Source organism: Oreochromis niloticus, linkage group LG12, assembly GCF_001858045.2.
Source record: "Oreochromis niloticus isolate F11D_XX linkage group LG12, O_niloticus_UMD_NMBU, whole genome shotgun sequence".
Lineage (NCBI taxonomy): Eukaryota > Metazoa > Chordata > Actinopteri > Cichliformes > Cichlidae > Oreochromis > Oreochromis niloticus.
The window spans coordinates 25,309,552-25,332,536 of NC_031977.2; the positions used below are offsets into that span (position 1 = coordinate 25,309,552).

At 41.1% G+C, this 22,985-nt stretch overlaps 2 protein-coding genes across 13 annotated transcripts in view; one reads left to right on the forward strand and one right to left on the reverse strand.

Moving 5' to 3' along the window:
* Window positions 1–12,706, reverse strand: part of LOC100695152 (myogenesis-regulating glycosidase) — a 33,113-nt gene extending 20,407 nt beyond the window's left edge. The window contains exons 1-4 of one of the 3 annotated variants that reach the window (XM_025896968.1): window positions 12,350–12,511; window positions 11,334–11,539; window positions 10,519–10,572; window positions 10,086–10,364 (exon numbers count right to left, since the gene is read on the reverse strand). In XM_025896968.1, the coding sequence (XP_025752753.1) occupies window positions 10,086–10,364; window positions 10,519–10,572; window positions 11,334–11,539; window positions 12,350–12,463 (653 nt within the window). In that variant the 5' untranslated portion in view covers window positions 12,464–12,511. Of the gene's footprint in view, window positions 1–10,085; window positions 10,365–10,518; window positions 10,573–11,333; window positions 11,540–12,349; window positions 12,512–12,549 lie in introns of those variants that run through there. The other 2 variants (XM_013274887.3, XM_019365829.2) reach the window with 2 other exon arrangements.
* A 75-nt stretch (window positions 12,707–12,781) lies between these two features.
* Window positions 12,782–22,918, forward strand: izumo1 (izumo sperm-oocyte fusion 1). 10 transcript variants are annotated; one of them, XM_019365830.2, is made up of 13 exons: window positions 12,782–12,959; window positions 13,050–13,119; window positions 16,011–16,235; window positions 16,409–16,483; window positions 16,642–16,725; window positions 16,848–16,868; window positions 18,115–18,204; window positions 18,454–18,581; window positions 18,795–18,945; window positions 19,742–19,910; window positions 20,342–20,419; window positions 20,506–20,858; window positions 21,155–22,918. In XM_019365830.2, the coding sequence occupies exons 1-12, from the start codon at window positions 12,813–12,815 to the stop codon at window positions 20,561–20,563; spliced, it is 1,296 nt and encodes a 431-aa protein (XP_019221375.1). In that variant the 5' UTR covers window positions 12,782–12,812; the 3' UTR covers window positions 20,564–20,858; window positions 21,155–22,918. The 10 variants fall into 10 exon arrangements, with proteins under 10 accessions (XP_019221375.1, XP_019221376.1, XP_025752756.1 ...); XM_019365831.2 differs by having other exon boundaries at window positions 20,506–20,676; XM_025896971.1 differs by having other exon boundaries at window positions 16,077–16,235; window positions 20,506–21,031; window positions 21,155–21,188.
* The last annotated feature ends 67 nt before the right edge of the window (window positions 22,919–22,985 follow it).

Here is a 22,985-nt window from a genome sequence, read left to right on the forward strand (position 1 = left end):
GCTATGACTTTTGGTGTTTATAACTATTATAGTTTTTTAAATATTAATATTTTAGTGAAAATTTTCCCGCGCTTCTCTGCCAAACAGTTTTGACAATAGGGTTACATATGTTAGATCATTTTGTGCGGCTGGAGCTGGACTAGTATGGTATACACTTTTGGTGTTTATGACTTTTATAGTTTTTGAAATATTTAGATTTTAGTGCAAATTTAGGCCAATTTCCATAGAAACAGACTTTATTTGTGGTGGGTTGGCTCTCTCTAGTGGTATACCGGGAGTAGTACGGCTGAAAATCTGTATGCTTGTTACAAAACTCCATATCCCATAATTCATAGCACCCCTCTGCCGAGTTAAACAATGGCGGACACCACTTCGTTTTATATGTCTTTTATTCGTGTTTCTAGGTCACAAAATACACTTTTAAGATATTTTCAGGCGAGAATGTAGGTGTGTAAACTTCAAATATCTGCTCGTTTTATCAAGACATCCCATATTAGCGACAATTCTCTTAAGTGTTGCTGATAGCCGGCTAGCTAGCTAGCGCCGCTAGCTTAGCTAGCTAGCGCCCCTTCCTGAAAAACCACCCAGGCTTGGCTGATAGTGAGGTGGATAAAATTTGTTTAATCGCCTGATCGCTCGGCAAGGGTCTGTGTCTTAGCTGGACTTATTTTTCGTTTATATGGGCCGATGATGCTGGTCGATGTGGAAAAATAACTGAGTTGTTTGGTGGTGGAGCTACAACAGAGGGCAGCTATCCACCGGTGTGTGACAGAAAGGACATGCCGCGAACGAGACATACAAGGCGGTGAGGCTACTGCCGATCGTCCGGTGTTTGCTAACGCGGAGGTCAATCGTGGATCAGGGAAAGCGAAGGCAGGAGCGTGAGGTGAACTGAATTTCAGGTAAGAAGTTATGACCTGCACTCTATTTGGGTCAGATATAAACCGAGTTTAGGTGTAGTTTATTTAGCAACAGTTCTCTTACGTGTTGCTGATAGCCGGCTGGCTAGCTAGCTAGCGCCGCTAGCGATCCTTCGTGAAAAACCACCCAGGCTTGGCTGATAGTGAGGTGGCTAAAATTTGTTTAATCGCCCGATCGCTCGGCAAGGGTCTGTGTCTTAGCTGGACTTATTTTTCGTTTATATGGGCCGATGATGCTGGTCGATGTGGAAAAAATAACTGAGTTGTTTGGTGGTGGAGCTACAACAGAGGGCAGCTATCCACCGGTGTGTGACAGAAAGGACATGCCGCGAACGAGACATACAAGGCGGTGAGGCTATCGCCGATCGTCCGGTGTTTGCTAACGCGGAGGTCAATCGTGGATCAGGGAAAGCGAAGGCAGGAGCATGAGGTGAACTGAATTTCAGGTAAGAAGTTATGACCTGCACTCTATTTGGGTCAGATATAAACCGAGTTTAGGTGTAGTTTATTTAGCAACAGTTCTCTTACGTGTTGCTGATAGCCGGCTGGCTAGCTAGCTAGCGCCGCTAGCTTAGCTAGCTAGCGCGGCTAGCGACCCTTCGTGAAAAACCACCCAGGCTTGGCTGATAGTGAGGTGGCTAAAATTTGTTTAATCGCCCGATCGCTCGGCAAGGGTCTGTGTCTTAGCTGGACTTATTTTTCGTTTATATGGGCCGATGATGCTGGTCGATGTGGAAAAAATAACTGAGTTGTTTGGTGGTGGAGCTACAACAGAGGGCAGCTATCCACCGGTGTGTGACAGAAAGGACATGCCGCGAACGAGACATACAAGGCGGTGAGGGTACCGCCGATCCACCGGTGTTTGCTAACGCGGAGGTCAATCGTGGATCAGGGAAAGCGAAGGCAGGAGCGTGAGGTGAACTGAATTTCAGGTAAGAAGTTATGACCTGCACTCTATTTGGGTCAGATATAAACCGAGTTTAGGTGTAGTTTATTTTCGTTGTGCTGACTTTTTCAATCACTTACAATAACTCGTACTGCGTGCTAGCTAGCACTACGGAGTTTGTATACAGCTGTGTGCGCGCTAAGTTACCGATGTTACCAATGTTGAACTTTATGACAGCCTCCCCTGTCATTCTCTCGCCTGTTGAAACTTCAGTCATGAAACTGATCAATGATCGGCTTTTCTCTCTTGTTTGTTTATCGCGCTAAACAACAGCAGCACGTTTAAGCTTGATCAGCTGTTGTTAGAATTCTTTTGATTTTAATTTCTAGTATCAGCTGATGTTTGCTGGAGCATGAAGATGAAATCAGGAGATGTCCTTACTGAATCATCAGAGCTGAACTGGTGATGGAGAAACAGGTTTACCCTTAGGTGACATGAATGAGTTGAAGGGAAGTTATGAACTGTTTCTGACAGACAAATATACACCAAGCTCCTTTTTTTGTGTAGCTGACAGCTGGTAACTGTGCAGGGGCGGATCTAGCAAAGCTTTTGCCAGGGGCCAGGTAGGGCATTAACAGAGAAAGGTGGACATAAAGATATACTTTTCTTTCTTACTCTCATATAAAATATTTAGCTTTTATTAAATAGTTATCTGAATCTTACAACCAAAGTTTGTATAATAATACACAAGATTGGCTGTAGACCATTGTTCATCATTCAGAACACTGTGTAAAAATAACAAAAAACAAAAAGTGAATGCAAAAGTGCATAAATATTTATTTTACGTGTTTGATGTGTGTGGCGGGGCGTGGTCTGCAGTGCCGCTGCAGGGGAGGTGGACCCACCTGAGCGGCACCTGCAATCACGCCTCTCAGGCGTAGTCTGTGCTCTCTCGGCTGTTTTTGGGTGTGTGTCGGGCTGTGAGTTGAAAAGCTACAGCCGGCTGTTTGGGTACACCAACCATGTGTGAAAAGTGGTCCATAACGTAATGCTTCAAAGCGTGTTCATGCAAACATTGTCAGGTCTGCCGTGGTACAATGGGACTTCTGCTCATGAACCTGTGTGCACAGCGTCTGCAAATCGGCGCTGTACAAAGTAACTTCATCTTTACACAAAACTGTAAGCTGTCATCTGTGAAGCGTGAGCGGTGTTTGTTTTTACCATAGTTCATGGTGGAGAATGGCTGCTCTTCTGAGTTTTGCTCTCTGTAGCCGTATGAATGGGAAACTACAGTGATTAGCAGCGGCATAGGCACACATAAAATTTCTTCTGAAATTTTCGCTTTCTAGTTATTATTTTCCTTTTTCCGCCTGAAATTTTGCAGTGTATCTCGACCCGCAGTTTTGAGACAAGCTTCATATATGTTACCTCATTTTGTGCGGCTGGATCTGGAATGGTGTGCTATGACTTTTGGTGTTTATGAATTTTATAGTTTTTTAAATATTAATATTTTAGTGAAATTTTCCCGCGCTCCTCTGCCAAACAGCTTTGACAATAGGGTTACATATGTTACATCATTTTGTGCGGCTGAAGCTGGACTAGTATGGTCTGACTTTTGGTGTTTATAACTTTTATAGTTTTTGAAATATTTAGATTTTAGTGCAAATTTGGGCCAATTCATCTTTTGGCGCCAAATAAACAGACTTCATTTGTGGTGTGTTGGCTCTCTCTAGTGGTATGCCGGGAGTGGTACAGCCTGTCTACCCTTATTTGGATTACCGTAATGATGACAATTTCAACGGTGCGCACAGCGTCGCTGCTTTCAGGAGCCATTGGAATTTTTAAGGTTGCGCAAATCATTCAAAAGTTACGGTAATGCTTGGTGGAAAACTCAATATCCCACAATTCATAGCACGCCTCTACAGAGTGAACAATGGCGGCCACCACTTCGTTTTATATGTCTTTTATTCGTGTTTCTAGGTCACAAAATAAACTTTTAAGATATTTTCAGGCGAGAATGTAGGTGTGTAAACTTCAAATATCTGCTTGTTTTATCAAGACATCCCATAATTAGCGACAGTGCTCTGACGACGTCGGTCCTGCCTGACAGCTAGCCGGCTACCTAGCTAGCTGCCGCACTTGGCTGCAAATGGATAGCGAGGGACTCTCTCTCTCTCGCTAGCTAGCACGACGGGAGTTTATATACAGCTGTGTGCGCGCTAAGTTACTGACGTTGGACTTTATTTTATTCATAATGGTTAGTTCGTAGAGTTGCCGTACAAACGGAATCGTGCCACATTCACAGAAAATATTACGATTTATTCTGTCATTACGAAGCCTCCCCTGTCATTCTCTGCCTGTTGCAACTTCAATCATGAAACTGATCAATGATCGGCTTTTCGCTCTTGTTTGTTTATCGCCTAAACAACAGCTGCACGTTTAAGCTTGATCAGCTGTTGTTAGAATTCATTTGCTTCTAATTTCTAGTATCAGCTGATGTCGATGTGGAAAAAATAACTGAGTTGTTTGGTGGTGGAGCTACAACAGAGGGCAGCTATCCACCGGTGTGTGACAGAAAGGACATGCCGCGAACGAGACATAAAAGGCGGTGAGGCTACCGCCGATCGACCGGTGTTTGCTAACGCGGAGGTCAATCGTGGATCAGGGAAAGCGAAGGCAGGAGCGTGAGGTGAACTGAATTTCAGGTAAGAAGTTATGACCTGCACTCTATTTGGGTCAGATATAAACCGAGTTTAGGTGTAGTTTATTTAGCAGCAGTTCTCTTATGTGTTGCTGATAGCCGGCTAGCTAGCTAGCGCCGCTAGCATAGTTAGCTAGCGCCGCTAGCAACCCTTGGTGAAAAAGCACCCAGGCTTGGCTTATATTGAGGCGGGTGAAACTCGTGTCAGCACCCGGTCGCTCTCTATTTGGGTCAGATATAAACCGAGTTTAGGTGTAGTTTATTTAGCAGCAGTTCTCTTATGTGTTGCTGATAGCCGGCTAGCTAGCTAGCGCCGCTAGCATAGTTAGCTCGCGCCGCTAGCAACCCTTCGTGAAAAAGCACCCAGGCTTGGCTTATATTGAGGCGGGTGAAACTCGTGTCAGCACCCGGTCGCTCTCTATTTGGGTCAGATATAAACCGAGTTTAGGTGTAATTTATTTTCGTTGACCTTTTACAATCGTAATGCCACGGGAGTTTATATACAGCTGTGTGCGCACTAAGTTACTGACGTTGGACTTTATTTTATTCATTAGGGTTAGTTCATAGAGTTGCCGTGCTGTACAAACGGAATCGTCCCACATTCAGAGAAAACATTATGATTTATTCTGTCGTTACGAAGCCTCCCCTGTCATTCTCTCGCGTGTTGAAACGTCAATCATGAAACTGATCAATGATCGGCTGTTCGCTCTTATTTATCGCGCTAAACAACAGCAGCACGTTTAAGCTTGATCAGCTGTTGTTAGAATTCTTTTGATTTTAATTTCTAGTATCAGCTGATGTTTGCTGGAGCATGAAGATGAAATCAGGAGATGTCCTTACTGAATCATCAGAGCTGAACTGGTGATGGAGAAACAGGTTTACACTTTAGGTGACATGAATGAGTTGAAGGGAAGTTATGAGTTGTTTCTGAGAGACAAAGACCAAGCTCCTTTTTTGTGTAGCTGACAGCTGGTAACTGTGCAGGGGCGGATCTAGCAAAGCTTTTAGGGGGGGCATTAACAGAGAAAGGTGGACACAAAGATATACTTTTCTTTCTTACTCTCATATAAAATATTTAGCTTTTATTAAATAGTTATCTGAATCTCACAACCAAAGTTTGTATAATAATACACAGGATTGGCTGTAGACCAGGGGTGGGCAATTCCAGGCCCGAGGGCCGGTGTCCCTGCAGGTTTTAGATGTGTCCTTGAACCAACACAGCTGATTTAAATGGCTAAATTAGCTCCTCAACATGTCCTGTTCTCCAAAGGCCTGATAACGAACTAATCATGTGATTCAGGTGTGTTGACCCAAGGTGAGATCTAAAACCTGCAGGACACCGGCCCTCGGGGCCTGGAATTGCCCACCCCTGCTGTAGACCATTGTTCATAATTCAGAACACTGTGTAAAAATAACAAAAAACAAAAAGTGAATGCATGTGTGAAAAGTGGTCTATAATGTAATGCTTCAAAGTGTGTTCATGCAAACATTGTCGGGTCTGCCGTGGTACAATGGGACTTCTGCTCATGAACCTGTGTGCACAGCGTCTGCAAATCGGCGCTGTACAAAGTAACTTCATCTTTACACAAAACTGTAAGCCAGGGGTCCCCAATCTCAGTCCACGAGGGCCGGTGTCCCTGCAGGTTTTAGATCTCACCCTGGGTCAACACACCTGAATCACATGATTAGCTCATTACCAGGCCTCTGGAGAACTTCAAGACATGTTGAGGAGGTCATTTATCCATTTAAATCAGCTGTGATGGATCAAGGACACATCTAAAACCTGCAGGGACACCGGCCCTCGTGGACTGAGATTGGGGACCCCTGCTGTAAGCTGTCATCTGTGAAGCGTGAGCGGTGTTTGTTTTTACCATAGTTCATGGTGGAGAATGGCTGCTCTTCTGAGTTTTGCTCTCTGTAGCCGTATGAATGGCAAACTACAGTGATTAGCAGCGGCATAGGCACACATAAAATTTCTTCTGAAATTTTCGCTTTCTAGTTATTATTATTTTCCTTTTTCCGCCTGAAATTTTGCAGTGTATCTCGACCCGCAGTTTTGAGACAAGCTTCATATATGTTACCTCATTTTGTGCGGCTGGATCTGGAATGGTGTGCTATGACTTTTGGTGTTTATGAATATTATAGTTTTTTAAATATTAATATTTTAGTGAAAATTTTCCCGCGCTCCTCTGCCAAACAGTTTTGACATTAGGGTTACATATGTTAGATCATTTTGTGCGGCTGGAGCTGGACTATTATGTCATGACTTTTGGTGTTTATGACTTTTATAGTTTTTTAAATATTACTATTTTAGTGCAAATTTAGGCCAATTCATCTTTTGGCGCCAAATAAACAGACTTCATTTGTGGTGTGTTGGCGCCATCTTTTGGTCCCATTGAAACAAATTTCAATCTTCATTTGTGGTGTGTTGGCTCTCTCTAGTGGTATGCCGGGAGTGGTACAGCCTGTCTACCCTTATTTGGATACCGTAATGACGACAATATCAATGGCGCGCACAGCCTCGCTGCTTTCAGGAACCATTGGAGGTTTTAAGGTTGCGCGAACCATTGAATAGTTACGGTAAACACAATGGCGTCTATGCTTGGTGGAAAACTCCATATCCCACAATTCATAGCACACCTCTGCCGAGTTAAACAATGGCGGCCACCACTTCGTTTTATATGTCTTTTATTAGTGTTTCTAGGTCACAAAATAAACTTTTAAGATATTTTCAGGCGAGAATGTAGGTGTGTAAACTTCAAATATCTGCTTGTTTTATCAAGACATCCCATATTAGCGACAATGCTCTGACGACCTCGGTCCTGCCTGACAGCTAGCCGGCTACCTAGCTAGCTGCCGCACTTGGCTGCAAATGGACAGCGAGGGGACTCTCTCTCTCCTTTCACCTCCCCGGTCTCTCGCAAATGCTCGCACAGAATCGGAGTTACAGCTGGATGTGGAAAAAATAACTGAGTTGTTTGGTGGTGCTATAATGCGGAGCTACAACAGTGGGCAGCTATCCACCGGTGTATGACAGAAAGGACATGCCGCGACCGGTGTTTGCTAACGCGGAGGTCAATCGTGGATCAGGGAAAGCGAAGGCAGGAGCGTGAGGTGAACTGAATTTCAGGTAAGAAGTTATGACCTGCACTCTATTTGGGTCAGATATAAACCGAGTTTAGGTGTAGTTTGTTTTCATTGTGCTGACTTTTTACAATCGTACTGCGTGCTAGCTAGCACGACGGGAGTTTGTATACAGCTGTGTGCGCGCTAAGTTACTGACGTTGGACTTTATTTTATTCATAAGGGTTCGTTCGTAGAGTTGCCGTACAAACGGAATCGTGCCACATTCAGAGAAAATATTACGATTTATTCTGTTGTTACGAAGCCTCCCCTGTCATTCTCTGCCTGTTGCAACTTCAATCATGAAACTGATCAATGATCGGCTTTTCGCTCTTGTTTGTTTATCGCCTAAACAACAGCTGCACGTTTAAGCTTGATCAGCTGTTGTTAGAATTCATTTGCTTCTAATTTCTAGTATCAGCTGATGTCGATGTGGAAAAAATAACTGAGTTGTTTGGTGGTGGAGCTACAACAGAGGGCAGCTATCCACCGGTGTGTGACAGAAAGGACATGCCGCGAACGAGACATAAAAGGCGGTGAGGCTACCGCCGATCGACCGGTGTTTGCTAACGCGGAGGTCAATCGTGGATCAGGGAAAGCGAAGGCAGGAGCGTGAGGTGAACTGAATTTCAGGTAAGAAGTTATGACCTGCACTCTATTTGGGTCAGATATAAACCGAGTTTAGGTGTAGTTTATTTTCGTTGTGCTGACTTTTTCAATCACTTACAATAACTCGTACTGCGTGCTAGCTAGCACGAGGGAGTTTGTATACAGCTGTGTGCGCGCTAAGTTACCGATGTTACCGATGTTGAACTTTATGACAGCCTCCCCTGTCATTCTCTCGCCTGTTGAAACTTCAGTCATGAAACTGATCAATGATCGGCTTTTCTCTCTTGTTTGTTTATCGCGCTAAACAACAGCAGCATGTTTAAGCTTGATCAGCTGTTGTTAGAATTCATTTGCTTTTAATTTCTAGTATCAGCTGATGTTTGCTGCAGCCACAGCTGTAAAAACGGCTGTTCCAAACCAGATGTCCTTACTGAATCATCAGAGCTGAACAGGTGATGGAGAAACAGGTTTACCCTTAGGTGACATGAATGAGTTGAAGGGAAGTTATGAACTGTTTCTGAGAGACAAATATACACCAAGCTCCTTTTTTTGTGTAGCTGACAGCTGGTAACTGTGCAGGGGCAGATCTAGCAAAGCTTTTGCCAGGGGGGCCAGGTAGGGCATTAACAGAGAAAGGTGGACACAAAGATATACTTTTCTTTCTTACTCTCATATAAAATATTTAGCTTTTATTAAATAGTTATCTGAATCTTACAACCAAAGTTTGTATAATAATACACAAGATTGGCTGTAGACCATTGTTCATCATTCAGAACACTGTGTAAAAATAACAAAAAACAAAAAGTGAATGCAAAAGTGCATAAATATTTATTTTACGTGTTTCATGTGTGTGTCGGGGCGTGGTCTGCAGTGCCGCTGCAGGGGAGGTGGACCCACCTGAGCGGCACCTGCAATCATGCCTCTCGGGCGTAGTCTGTGCTCTCTCGGCTGTTTTTTGGGTGTGTGTCGGGCTGTGAGTTGAAAAGCTACAGCCGGCTGTTTGGGTACACCAACCATGTGTGAAAAGTGGTCCATAACGTAATGCTTCAAAGCGTGTTCATGCAAACATTGTCGGATCTGCCGTGGTACAATGGGACTTCTGCTCATGAACCTGTGTGCACAGCGTCTGCAAATCGGCGCTGTACGAAGTCACTTCATCTTTACCCAAAACTGTAAGCTGTCATCTGTGAGGCGCGAGCGGTGTTTGTTTTTACCATAGTTCATGGTGGAGAATGGCTGCTCTGCTGAATTTTGCTCTCTGTAGCTGTATGAATGGCAAACTACACTGATTACCAGCGGCATAGGCACACATAAAATTTCTTCTGAAATTTTCCCTTTCTAGTTCATCTTTTATTCTTTAAAAATGCTTACCTTTAGTTTTTATTAATTTCAGTGTTAGTTTTAGTCTTTTAAATAGTCACTGAATGGAGGGCATATGCCAAGGGCACAAATTAGGAAAATCTGTAAAGGCATAATAACAAATTTTAGCAAACTAAAATATCAAAACTAATGTCTCAATATTTTAACTTTTAGTTAGTTTTCCAAGTTCATAAAATCATTTCAGTTTTTTTAAACGTGTAGTATTTATTTCTATTTTATTTAACTAAGTCAGTTTTAGGTTTTGGTTTAGTTTTAGTTCATTAAAATAACCATCACTAGTAAGCAATCAGGCAATTAAAATAATTAAATTATTAATCAAAATGTATCTTGTTAAAGGAAACAAAAATGCAGATGATTCTCTGTACAGTTTCCTAAGCATTAAAAGCATAGACAACAAGTCCAACCAAGACAAAAATCAGCAAATTACCAATTATTAATTTAAAAATAATCAATAATATGAACCCACCTGAATGTCATAGTGAAGACAACAGCCCCAGCTTGGTTGTGAATAATAAAACCATCCTTGTTCAGGTCTAACAACGCTGTCTTGAACAACTGGGCTTTACGAAGCGACACTGAGTAATAGCACCAGGCGACCACAGCAGCTAGCACCAGCACACAGCCCAACATACTTGCCATCACCAGTGGCCGACCTTCATGAGAAAGTTTCTTCTTAAGTGGAGAGCCTCCGGGTCCCCCAGCCATCTGCTGCTCCCCAGGAGCCACCGGCACAATCTGATACATGCTGAAGGCGTGCAGAGAGGTGTGTAGGGAGGTAGGGTTGGAAGAAGAGTGGCAGGAATGGACAGCTGTACTTAACTTGCTGTCAGAGCTTTTGAAACAGAAATATAAATCTGTGCACTGGCAGCTGTGGGAGTGAAAGGAAAACTGATGTCTACCTGCCAATCTTTAGGAATGTCTCCATTTCTGAAAAAGGGCTGGTATATCTGCTCCTGTGAGACAGACAGACAGATATTAGTTTAAAGCACAACAAGTGTAAAAAACAAAACAAAAAAAAACAATAGAAATAAAACACCATTAATATCATCATCACATCAAATAATGAATGGAAGCTAAAGCAAGTTAAAGTGCTAAAAGAATACCAAGTAAATGAGTACAGGACATAAATATTGACCAGTCTACCGTAGACTTCATCACACTGGCTATCTATCTATCCAATTATCATCGCTGATGCTAGCTTAAAAGAGCTGCAGACAGCATTTCATCATTTTTTAAATTTACACATGATAATTTACAAACAGGTGACAAATTATAGGAAAAAACTGTCTTAGTGATGCATTAAAAATATTACTTCATGCGGTATACTAATGATGTCTAACATGTCAGGTCCTCAGGTGGGATGAAATCTGATGGCTGCAAAGGCATAATTTTCACACCAATCAAACCGTCTTAGTGACCTGATTTTGCCTCATGGATGGGGCAATATCATTATGGAAGAACTCACTGCAATCAGGATTTAAATTTAGATGCAATAACACTTCCCTCACAGAGACGAGTACACAAAAAACATGCCATCAAAATAATACCTCCCAAAGAACAACAACATTTAGAAATATGTGCAATAAAGAATTCAAAAGCACAATAGCTGTCTTTCAGGGTTTTAGAAATCACATCTGCATGCAGTCACAACCAATCAGCAGCACAGTTACAGGCTAAAGATGACAATTTTGAGGATAAGGGGTTACTGTTTTACCTTGAATTGTCTGTCACTGAACACTGTTTTTGTTTAGCATTGCTGTACTGGCCCTGTACTGTCTGTACACTTGCTTTTATTATTATAGCATAGTTCAGCAGCATCCAGCAGAGAGAGAGAGCGAGAGAGAGCACAGGGCTTTTAATCTGGTAAATGGCAGGTATCCAGGCTCTGCACAGGCACTCATGGTGAGAGAGCCAGCAAAACTGTAAAAACAGGCTGTGATCAGAGGAAGCGCAGACACCATGTCAGCAGGATTCAATTACATTCACCTCAGGTAAGAGCACCTTCGGGATGAGTAAATAATAGCCCTCAAAGTAGGTGCAGCAAGCCCACCGTTTTCAGATTGATAAGAATGCAGTCATCACCAGCAGAACCATACTTAACTTCCCCACAGGTAAACATTATCCTTCAGCTCCACATCCTTCTTTTATTGTGATGCTATTTAATGCCAGTGGCGCAAGGAGGAACCGAAATCTTGCAAAAATCTTGCAGACACAGGGAAACATTTTCCTCCAGTGAAGATCCTGTTCCTCATTGGTATGTAATTACTGACAAAACTGCACTATTGCTCAAATGTAGAATTAAGTTGAGCTTTCTGAAAGCTCAACTTGGGACAAACCACAACCATTTGCCACAAACCCTCAGCAATTAGTCTCCAAACTGTGGGCTGAAATCATATTAATCTTTAATGGCTTTCGGAATGAAATGTATAACATTTTAAATTGATCCACAGGGCCCGACAGTACAACAGGCTCCATACTGCAGATTATGCAGGGGTTTCTAAAAACATGCACATCAACTACACCGTGACTACGAACTGTTCAAGGCAAATACCTAAATTACAACAAACATTAAAAACGTCGACATCTGACTTTCTGAAAGGATCCGAGTGGACATAAACGCCGTCTAACGACGTGTATTGTTATGATATATATCCACGCCCGTGTCAAGCTGGCGTGTTCCCAACTAATCAAACACTTCCAATATCTGATCGATCCCCAACAAACACTCACTCGACTCGGCCGTTGACGCCGAGTCGGGATATTGCCGTAACAGTAACTCGCTCTACCAGTATTCACAAACTGTGTTTCAGAACCGTGCTCACAATTAAAAGCTATACTCGCCATGACAGTAACACGCAAAAAAAACGTTGTGTCACGTACAAAACATTAAACTGCTCTTAACAAAGCTGTGCCCACAAAAACACATTCACCTTACCTCCGCATCTGACCACACTTCTGGGTCAACGTCTGTGCGCGCGGAAGCCTGCCGTGCAGCGACAGAGGCGTTAGTCCCACCCAAACGGAGCGAATGCGAAGCTGATTCGTCCATCGATCTGTCATTCTTGTACGAGTTAGCGCGGATGGATTCTGGGAAATGTAGTGTGATAACAATGTCGTTACAGAGCCAAAAAACAGCTTCAAATTTGTTTATTGCTAGCTACTAACAATGTGAAACGCACAAGAGAAAGGCAAAATGGAGGGATTCATGTTGACTATCCTTAACGTTACTTTTAGATTATTTTATTTTCCTTACCAAATCGTTGGTGCTAGCGTTGTCCGTGGAAACAATTCAAATATCAAGTTCGCAGAGGTCAAACGTTTCATTCAACTTGTAGTGAATGTGTGTATGGAGTGGTTTTTAAAAAAAATTATTATCATTATTATTATTATTTATTTTTATTTTTTTCACGATGGTTGTTCATAACCACAGGTTACCGTCTTCGACCTTGTGACAACAACAACTGGAGTGCACTGCCTAACTTCCCGAACAGACCACAGAGGTGAGATCATCGAGAGCAAACAATAATGTTATTGTGGCTGTAAGAGGTTTTCTACCGCTGGGTGACAGCAACAAGCTATGAATAGCAGGGCAGCTGAACGACACGACCATGGCGAAGTAGTCGACTCTTCTTATTTTTATATCCTTCGGTTCTTTGATGTTCTAAATGTTTTTAAGTTTACTATAAACTGAGAACTAGAGATGTAGACATATATTTTATTTAATGCCACACTGGCGGAATTCACTCGTTACAGCAGCGCAAGGGACAGGAAAAAAATAAGACAAATAGAAAAACATAAATAAGAAAAATAGTCTCCAAAAAAAGCTAAAATATTATATATGGTAAAATAAAAAAACATTTTCCTTTTTTATATGTATATAAAGTGCAGTAGGAATGATAATAATATTGTATAGCCTGACTTCTGTACCACCAGCGTGGAAATCTACTTGATTACTATTTGACTAGTAGGCTAGCGTAAAGTAAAATATTTGTAAAGAAGTAGCAGAGGTAAAATTTAAGTCTGATTTATTTAAGCCAACGTGCTGACCTGTCTCTTAAATCTAAACGATTAGGAGACACAGAGTAGCAGGCACAAAGGAATGGTCGCTTTAAGGGAGGAGACGAAGATCAAACTCAAAACAATCCTAGACTTTATTTCCAGGCAGAGGTCATAGACAGTAAACTCTAAGCAAGACTAAATTTTATACACACAAAAGACAAAAAAGCAAAAAAGCCAGTTGAAAGTGACACCATGACAAAAAACCCAACAGAGAATTGTGAACTTGAAGTACTGTGAACTTTAAGTATTGTGAACTTTAAGTATTCCGTCATTGATTCCTTATTTCCTGCATATTCCCTGCAGAAAATCAAATGATATTAATAATAAAAATAGAGAAGGTACTAGGCAGAGGCTTAAAAATATATGCATCTCCTGTGAGTCATCTGCACTGGCAAGACAATTCACCATCTAGGGACGTAGTTTAGCACAGCAGGGCAAGGTCAGACAAGACGGCACTTGAATTTTTCTATTTAAGAAAGAAAATGCAGCTCCCCCAGACCCAGTCAGAAGGATCCAGCCCAGTGCATGACCTTCAAAACAGCCCACAGAATGAAAATGGAGCTTGTCTATTACGTGGTTAGCAGTCAAGTGACTTTAATGGTGACTCTTAATGTAATGTACACCTTAGTAATGCTGTGGTTAACCTGAAACAATTTGAATTAAGGTGCAAAATAAATCAGTTTATTCTTTCTTTAATGGATATTTCTTTTCACAGTCATGTGAAAAGAAAAGAATTGTAGACATTCCTGTGGAAAAACGAAGTGCACATTACTGCTTCCTTAGGAATTAAGAGGTTAAGTTGATTAATTGATCAGCAGGAAGTGGGAGCACCTCTAAGGAAGCAGAATGTTTAGCAGTTTGGAGCATTCAGACGCGTGTTAACACAATGCTTCAACCTTCCTAGGATTGAACATCGAAGCAAGAGAAACTCAGAGAAACTACAAAGAGCTCAAGAGCTAAATGTCAGACTCTAGCATGTTAAATGTTAAAGTTCATGGCAGCACAATTAAAAGAAGACTGAACAAGGTGACTTCTGTAGAAGCAGGGGAAAGCCTAATCTCTAAAAAGAATATGGCAGCACACAGCTTGTGGAACAATATCCTTTGGACAGATAACACCAAAACGGAGATGTTTGACTTTAATGCACAACACCATGTTTAATGAAAACCAAAACACGGCATATCAGCACAAGTACCTCGTACTAGCTACCAAGAATGGCGAAGGAGGGGTGATGATGTATGGTTGTTTTGCCCTGGGCACCTTAAAGTAATTTAGTCAAGTATGAACTCCTCTGTAAACCAAAGTATTCTAGAGTCAAATGTGAGGCCATTTGTCGGATAGCTAAAGCTTGCCCAAAAACTGGGTCAGGCAAAAGGACAATGAACCCAAGCACAGCAGCAAATCTCCAACAGAATGGCTGAAAAAGAATCAAGATTTTCATTTTTTGTCCTTTATTTAAAAAAAAAAAAAAAAAAAAACTAGGACAAGACATGGATTCCAAGTTGGTACCTTATCACAGTTCCACTTATTTGTGTGTGGTGATCGCGCTCAGCTCCGTTCAGTCTAGGATCCAGCATTTATAACATAGGGACAAAAAAAGATATAGACTACTGCAAGGTGTTGCAATGGCATGCAAAGTCCAGACTGAAATGCTGTGGCAGGACCTTAAAAGAGCTAACAAATGCCCACAAACCTCAATGAAAGCACTGTTGTAAAAAAGCGTGGGACAAAAATTCCTCCACAATGATGTGAGAGCCAGAAAAAGTCATACAGAAAACAAATACTTCAAGTTATTGCTGTGGTGGTTCTACAAGCTATTGACTCATGGGGTATACTTAGTTTCCCACAGGACTGGATAGTTTCACGTGAAATCGTTCTTTTTCATATGACTGTATGTGTGATGATGCTGATATTCTTTATCTTACTATGCTAAATCTCTTTGGCTTTGATTGCTAGTCAGCGTTTTAGTGAAGCTTGAAGGTGCTTTTCATAGTTTTATTTTGTGTTAAACTGATTAATCTAATGAATAATAGGCCAGGCGATCAACAATGAAAATTATTTTAATTTTCTGGCCTCATATTATTAAGTACATATTCATCAATTTATTTTTATTTTAAAGAAAGAGCCAGAATGGTACAAACACTTTGCCAAATCATAGTTTAAGGGAAAGAGCAGAAAACGTGATAGGAGTAATAGTATGACAGCAGCAGTAATTGTAAAAGTACCATTTCAATAGGAGCAACAGATGAAATGGTGATGACAGGGACAACGATATTTGGCAGCTGTGTTTTAGAAGCTTTCACTGGAGCCAAAGTGACTCATTCTGCTGCAGGAAAACTCAGCTGCAGAGGGGAGATGCTGTTGATGCTGGTGTCCCTGCTCTGCTGTGTCACTGCAGCCAGGGCCTGTCTGCAGTGCGACCGCAGCATCCGAATGATGCACGAGGACTTCATCTTGTCTGCTCCCACTCTGCAAGACCAGCTCAACTTGCAAAGTATTCGTGACCAAGCCTATGTGACCTACATAGAGACCAGTCAGGAACGAAAGGGGCTCATTGGTGAGAGCAAGAAACTGTTATCTCGTAGTTCTTCTCTTCCGATAATGTCAGGCCAAAAAACGTTTCTTTCTTACAATTTGGAAACTTTACTGTTGTAGCTTTTGGACAAAAATATGAGTGTGAGACAGTTAAAATGATCAAAATAAACCAAATAGAACTGTTTTTTTGCTCAGATCCCACTACTCTATACAGAGCTAAAACTGAATACCAGAGTGAATTTGATCGCTTCTTGAAAACCAAGCTCACTGGTGAGAAACAAAAAAACAATCTATCACTCTTATTCTTTCCACACAGAAATAAACAGTAGCTGTAAACGCACCCAAACACTCCAACAAGTAGGAGGCCATTATTACTTTTCCGTTATATCATCACTGAAAGTATTAACATGTTAAATCTGTCTTTTAAGGATCTGTAACATTTGAAGCTATTCAGATCATGGAGAAAGGCAGGAAGATTTTAGAGAAACATCTGGATGCCTTCATCCCCAGTGGTAATTTGCATAACCGTAGGGGTTCTGCACAGTATGAGGCAATAAACTTTTTGTAAGTCGTCGCTGTGAAAAACATGCATTAGTTTCAGATCATTTATTATCTTTTTTTTTCTTTCCCTCAGAATTATGCCCCAACATATGTGGTAAGTACTGAGACTGTGACAAATGATCTTTTAAGAGTGACTCATACAGATTGTTCCAGTGACAGTGGACCGTAACATTTTGATCGAGAGACGTGAGACAACTGTAAAACGCTTTTTGCTGTCATCTGACGAACCAATGTCTTTTCATTTATTTATTTATTTTGGTGTTTGATTTGCTTATTTTCCAGAAAAATGTGTGGTCTCATAGGGATCAGTACCAGGACTAATTTAATGTTCAGTATATGTAGGCTAGAAGGGTTAGCACCATCGCCTGAAAGTTTTAGCCCATCAGCCAGTTTGGGACTTTCTGTGTGGTTGGATGGATGGATGGATGGATGGATGGATGGATGGATTCTAATACTGCAACAACAGAAAATTGCTGCTTTGCCAACACAGCGTAGATTTATTTCTCAGTAAACACCACCTCAACTACAAATGTCTGCAGTCTTACAGATTTACAAAAAAAAAAAAAAATACACAAGCAAATATCAGCAAACTTCCTAAAATCAAACTCATACAAATCATTTATTGGTCCTTTCAAGATCATCTGTTCCGCTCCCACAGTCTGGACTAATGCTATGGCATACAATCACCATTGTTTATTAATGGCACTGAAAAGTAAGTAAAGTGTGTGTGTGTGTGTGTGTGTGTGTGTGTGTGTGTGTGTGTGTGTGTGTGTGTGTGGTTTAAAAACTGCCAGTGAACAGCCTGCTCACTATTTCCATCTCTGGGGGCCTGTTAGGTCTCTAGTTATGCCCACCCCCACCCCCACCCACCCACCCCACACACACGCACGCACTTTCCATTACAAAAAAAGTATTTTGAACTGATTTAAAACATTTTTTTTTGTAATGGAAAGTGTTTTAAGTGTTTTAATTTCTGTTTTCCTGCTGGCTTTATTTTTATTTTTATCAGATTTCCCTGCCTTTTTTTTCCTGATGTTAACCTTCAGTCTTCCACCCTTTAAACTTTTAAAATATCCTTTTTATATCTGATACTTGTTGTTATCTGCTGTTTTAGGTCATCCGTACTGTAGTTTTATTTAATTGTTTTGCCTATGTGTCTATTCTGTAATGTGTATTATGTGTTTGCTGTAAAGCAGTTTCTAAAACCTCTTTTACATAAGTGCAATATATATTACTTTCATCATGCATGATTTTTTTTCTCTGTGTTGCTGTACATCGTTTTATATCCATGTAGTATTTATTTTAGAGGGTGTGTGTGCATGTTTGTGTGTCATTATCAGGGCTTCTAATTAGAAGAGTAATGGATTGCGTCTCTTGCCGCTACAAAGTATACATCTGTCCCTCTCCGACTGGCCAACAGGACTGTGGTGGTATATTTTAATTTATTTGTTCTCGTGTGAATCCATGAGTGGATTAGGAGGAGTTATTCCTATGTGTTGGGACTGCACCGTTCTTTAGAGTGCATGGATATATGATGTCACAAGTGTATAAATGTGTGCTTAAGTGAGTGACTGCTGCTGCCTGTCCATGTGAGAGGCTAATGAAAAAGATTATTCAAGTAATCCTGATTCAGACAAATGGAGGATCCCACTTTCTCCCTCCTCTCAACCTTTGTCCAGAGTATCCAGTGCAGGCTGAGGAAGGAGGCCAGGCTTTGTTGAATTGTTTTCTTCCATGGCACCGTCTTCTATTGGGTAGACCAGAGTACCACTACTCCTGGGTGCCAGGAGCATCAGATATTGATAAGGTCTCATTTCCATCACTGATGACAAATGAAGGCACAAACATTAAGAGAGACCTAAATACTTCTATATAGATACATATTGAAGTATCTGCATGCCTCTGTAGGCTTTATATAAGGTTTCTTTCCATATTCAGCTCCACAGTATCATACATATTTACTGTCTGACGGTTTTACACCCCTAACTTGAAACTATCCTTTCCTAATTTGTAAACACAGATGAATGAAAGTGACTTCAGTGTCTTGATAGTGACAGAAGACTCGTCTATTGTCTTGAATCAACTGCGTTTGGATGAAGAAGGAACATACCGCTGCTCCCTGCAAGCCCAAAATGGAACCATCTTCTATCAAGCCACTTTCCCACTCACTGGTACACATACATCCAACCATCCATTAAGTCAACCATTTTATTCTGCTTTTCCAGTTTAGGGGCTCGCCAGGTGCTGGAGCCTGTCCCAGCATTTAGATATGCTGTATTAAATAGGACTGACCATTAACTACATTCTGAGTTGCTAAACTTGAATTAATATACTAATAATACTTCTAATAATTTACACAGAATGTTGTTGGCTGTTGTCTGCCTCAGTAAATGTCACAGATTTTAGTATTCTGGTCTGAGGGCTGCTAAAAATAAGTTTAAAGGTCATTTAAGACACAACAAATAAAGAAGTAAATTATAAAAGAAACAAATTTACTGCATGTTTAGAAAAGTGCTAAAACTATCTGTAATTTGGGGCTTCTTTTAATTACACTTGTTTGTTGTTTCTGTAATATTTTTCTCTTTAATCTTGGGATTTCCTCATATTTTGTTTACTGCATTCTTGTTTCCTTTTTTTCTTTATGGACTTCCACAGAATTGCGAAACACTTTCATTCTTATACCACAGCAGTTTTTTCGTGAAAATTCGGGTACAGTTTGGTACAGTCATGTAGTGTTATTTGTCAATGCACCTGAATTAACTGATGATGCCCTTTTTAATACTATAATACAGTGGTGTAATGACACTTGGCAATGTAAATGTTTAAGTACACTAAAAGAACAAAGTAAGAAAATGTAAAATTGCTAAATTATAGTAGGTACATAAATTAACAGACAAAAGCTGGCAAATCCAGCCGCCTTTACTGTAATTTCACAGGGAAATTTCATCTTCTCCTCCTTCTTCGCAGTCATACCGTCTCCTCACCAGACTCACTGGCCTTTAGTCACTCTGCCCTCCCTGCCTCATGGAGACAGCTACTCACCTTTTCAGCCTACGGGGGCCTTGCTCGTGCCACTCATCACTGTGGTTACGGCTTTGACTCTGACAGCAAGCGTAGGACTCGCAGTTGTCCTGAGGTGAGACATAGCAAGTGGGTGGAGGGGAGAAAGAGGGGACAAGAGGTTTGCAGGAAGGGTGGAGGTGAAAAAGGTAGCACAGAACAGTCAGAACACGACAAACTGAATAATGCAAGACAAAAGGGACTGGCCGTGCTCGCGTGCAGTTTGAGGACTGAATTATAATTTGTTAAGCAATCCCATGTGCGATATCAGTCTACATAAATAAGGTCATTGTTTACATTTGAAGGGAATTGCGGCGATAAGTTGTTTTCACTGAAAGTGTCGTCACTTCTTCCAGGAAGTGATGACAGCACCTTAGCCGCAGGTGTTAACTTAGATTTCCACCTCAAGTTCTGCGTGGTAATGGGTAATTCTGTGTTTACAATTTAAAAGCAAAAAAGCAATTAAAAAAGAAACTAAATCGCTTCGCGTGTGATCCTTTTTTGTAGAGTGATGATGAATCAGCAGAGAACAGCAACAGAACTGAGAAGAAGGAGGAAGGAGGAAAACGGGACAGAAAACATGACGTGATAACTAAACTCAGTACAGTAAAAACACACTTTAATAACAGGAAGGTTTTTCTTCACTTCAGGTTTGGCGTTTTGTTTTGCAGTGAAATGAATTCCCCAGCAGAAAGTGCCATGTCATTTCTAGAAATCACGTGGAAGTGAGAATAGATTTTGGCGACATGCAAATGAGGCAAAACATGACATGGGTGTCATGTTTGAAAGACGTGAAAAATGAATCAAGCGAAGTGATGTCAGCCATGAAACAAGTTTGCGGAGTAAGAAAACCAGACTATACAACACAGCTGAACTCAGAAACGCAGAAATTCCCCAGAAACCCCTCGACATTAAGCAACAGCTCACTGGAAGACAGTTATCTTTCTCTGGCAAAAGACACGTTCCCCCTGAATGAAGCGATGTTGTTATCACGTGGGCGTTTATGAGAGGAATCAGGGATGAGGTAAATCTCCTGGATTACAGTGTTTTTCAGAGATTACTAACCTCAGCCATCCAATTAATCCTGGATAATCCCCTTGTGGGGAAGGAGGGGGCTAAAGCAAGGAGCAGACGTTTTCATCAAAGATTCATCTAATGTTTAGTTACTCATCTGTTCATTCAAAAGTACACAATAAGGTCAAAAGCCCCTTTTTTAGCATTTGCATTATTACTCATGTTTTAGTCATTCTGTTTTTTTTGCCACACTTGATGATATCAGCTGCTTTGGTTTCAAATATAGTCTGTTTACTCTTTACACAGGCTCTGTCATGATCTCAACGCCAGTCCTCGACGTCCGTCACGTATCATTTAGCTGCTTCTGCCTTCTTGTCTTGTTGTGCGCATCTGAGGGGATGTTGGTGTGAAACCAAATTTCCTGTGAAAAGGCGCTAAGGAATCATCAACAACAGCAGCAAATTCACACCTGTCTTTTGCCATTGTGTCACATGAGGTCATGATTGGTAACAAAGAAAAGCAAATGAAAGGTTTAAAAATGAAAGCAATCAGTTGATATTGGATGAGTCACTGCCACTTGGAAGTCACCGGTGAATTATTGCTCAGGTTTTCAGGGTAATTCCTGATGAGAGTATTTTAATCACTGAAAGCCGGCTTGGGTTATGAGCAAAGGCAAATGAAACAAAGGTCGCAACAGTGTGAGGGGGTGTGTGCGCAGAGGCTGAAAAAGAGAGAGGCTGTGGTCTGTCTGGATAGTGACAGGATGTATGTGTGGTGCTGTTTCCTGTCTGGCTCACTGACATGGGGGCGAAAGCCGAAAAAAAATCTTTAAGACACCCTCACACAGAGATAGTGGCGTCACAATCTTACAACTACGTGGGTTTATATGTGTGTGTGTTTTAAACTAATATGCAGGCTGAGGCTACTGTAAATGCATGCTCAGCGACTTCACTGACAGCCATGATGAAGTGTGCAGTTTGAGTGTTTGTGTGCACATACTGCTGTGGACTGAAATTGCAGCCTCAGCAGGGAGAGGGAATGACAAAGTGTGAGCACTGCTGGAGGAGCAGCAGGCAGCCACAGGGGAGGGCGAAGAGGGAAGTGGGAACAAGAAGAAAGTGGAGTCAGAGGTTTGAGTGGGAGAGATCTGTGGGAAGGCAGTCTGATTTTTAATGTGGGTTATGAGGAAACGAGGACAAAGACGTCAGATTACGCCTCGTGATAAAAACCGTCCCACACTACACATAGAGTATACTTTCACATGAGTGACCTATAGTGGTGGAATGACCTCAAGATTGCTGTCTTCACTGCCATAACAACTTTTATTGAAAAATAATTCAATAAAAGCATCAGAAAATACTCCTGAGATCCATTAAAGCACCTAAAACTTGGCTTTAGTGCTCAGGTGTTTATCAGTAGTTAAATATTCACAACTGAATATTTAAAATCCTATGAGTAATTACTAGCTATTGTTTGTTATGAGGTTAATGTGTTTGCATAGTGTGATCAGATCTGACCAAAAGTGGCTAACACATTCACTTGTCATCATATTTACGTGTAGATATTAACAGAATTATGCTCATGTACTTCAGACTGCTGAGATAATGACAAATACAGAGATCACTAACACAAAATCCAGAGTTCATTTAGGTCCCCCCCCCCAACACTCAATGTGGAGGAGGCTTTGAAGTCACCAAAAAGTCACCAACATGGTAACTTAACTGTAACCATTAACCATGAATACCATCGGTCTGCTGCTCAGTCCCCCAAACAAAGAGTTTGTACTGTGTGATATTTGAAATTTAATTTTAAAAGGGAAATAAATTGTTTTATATTTAAAATTGAGAGGTGGCACTTTTTTTTTCTATATTAGCCTGAAAGGCTTCTGCTAAGACTTCCATCTAATTTATGACTTCTCTTGTTGATCACAATGCTTTTAAGTTACTGTAAGTCTGACAATATGTCATTTTTTAAAGATACAGTACTGTGCAAAAGTCATGAATTATCTCTCATCTCTTCATGATTTGTTAGAAAAATTAGGAATGGGTTATTGAAACGTGCAAACATAAATCAAATAAATGGACTGTTTTTTATGTAGTGCCTTTCATTCATCCATTCACACACACACACTCATACA

Bases quoted from the DNA above. Each gene is read 5' to 3' on its own strand.
- izumo1 (XM_019365830.2), top strand. From the start codon at position 12,813: ATGGAGGGATTCATGTTGACTATCCTTAACGTTACTTTTAGATTATTT. The intron at 12,960-13,049 runs GTGTGTATGGAG...TCATAACCACAG, and splicing joins TCATTCAACTTGTAGTGAAT to GTTACCGTCTTCGACCTTGT. The intron at 16,726-16,847 runs GTAATTTGCATA...TCTTTCCCTCAG, and splicing joins GGATGCCTTCATCCCCAGTG to AATTATGCCCCAACATATGT.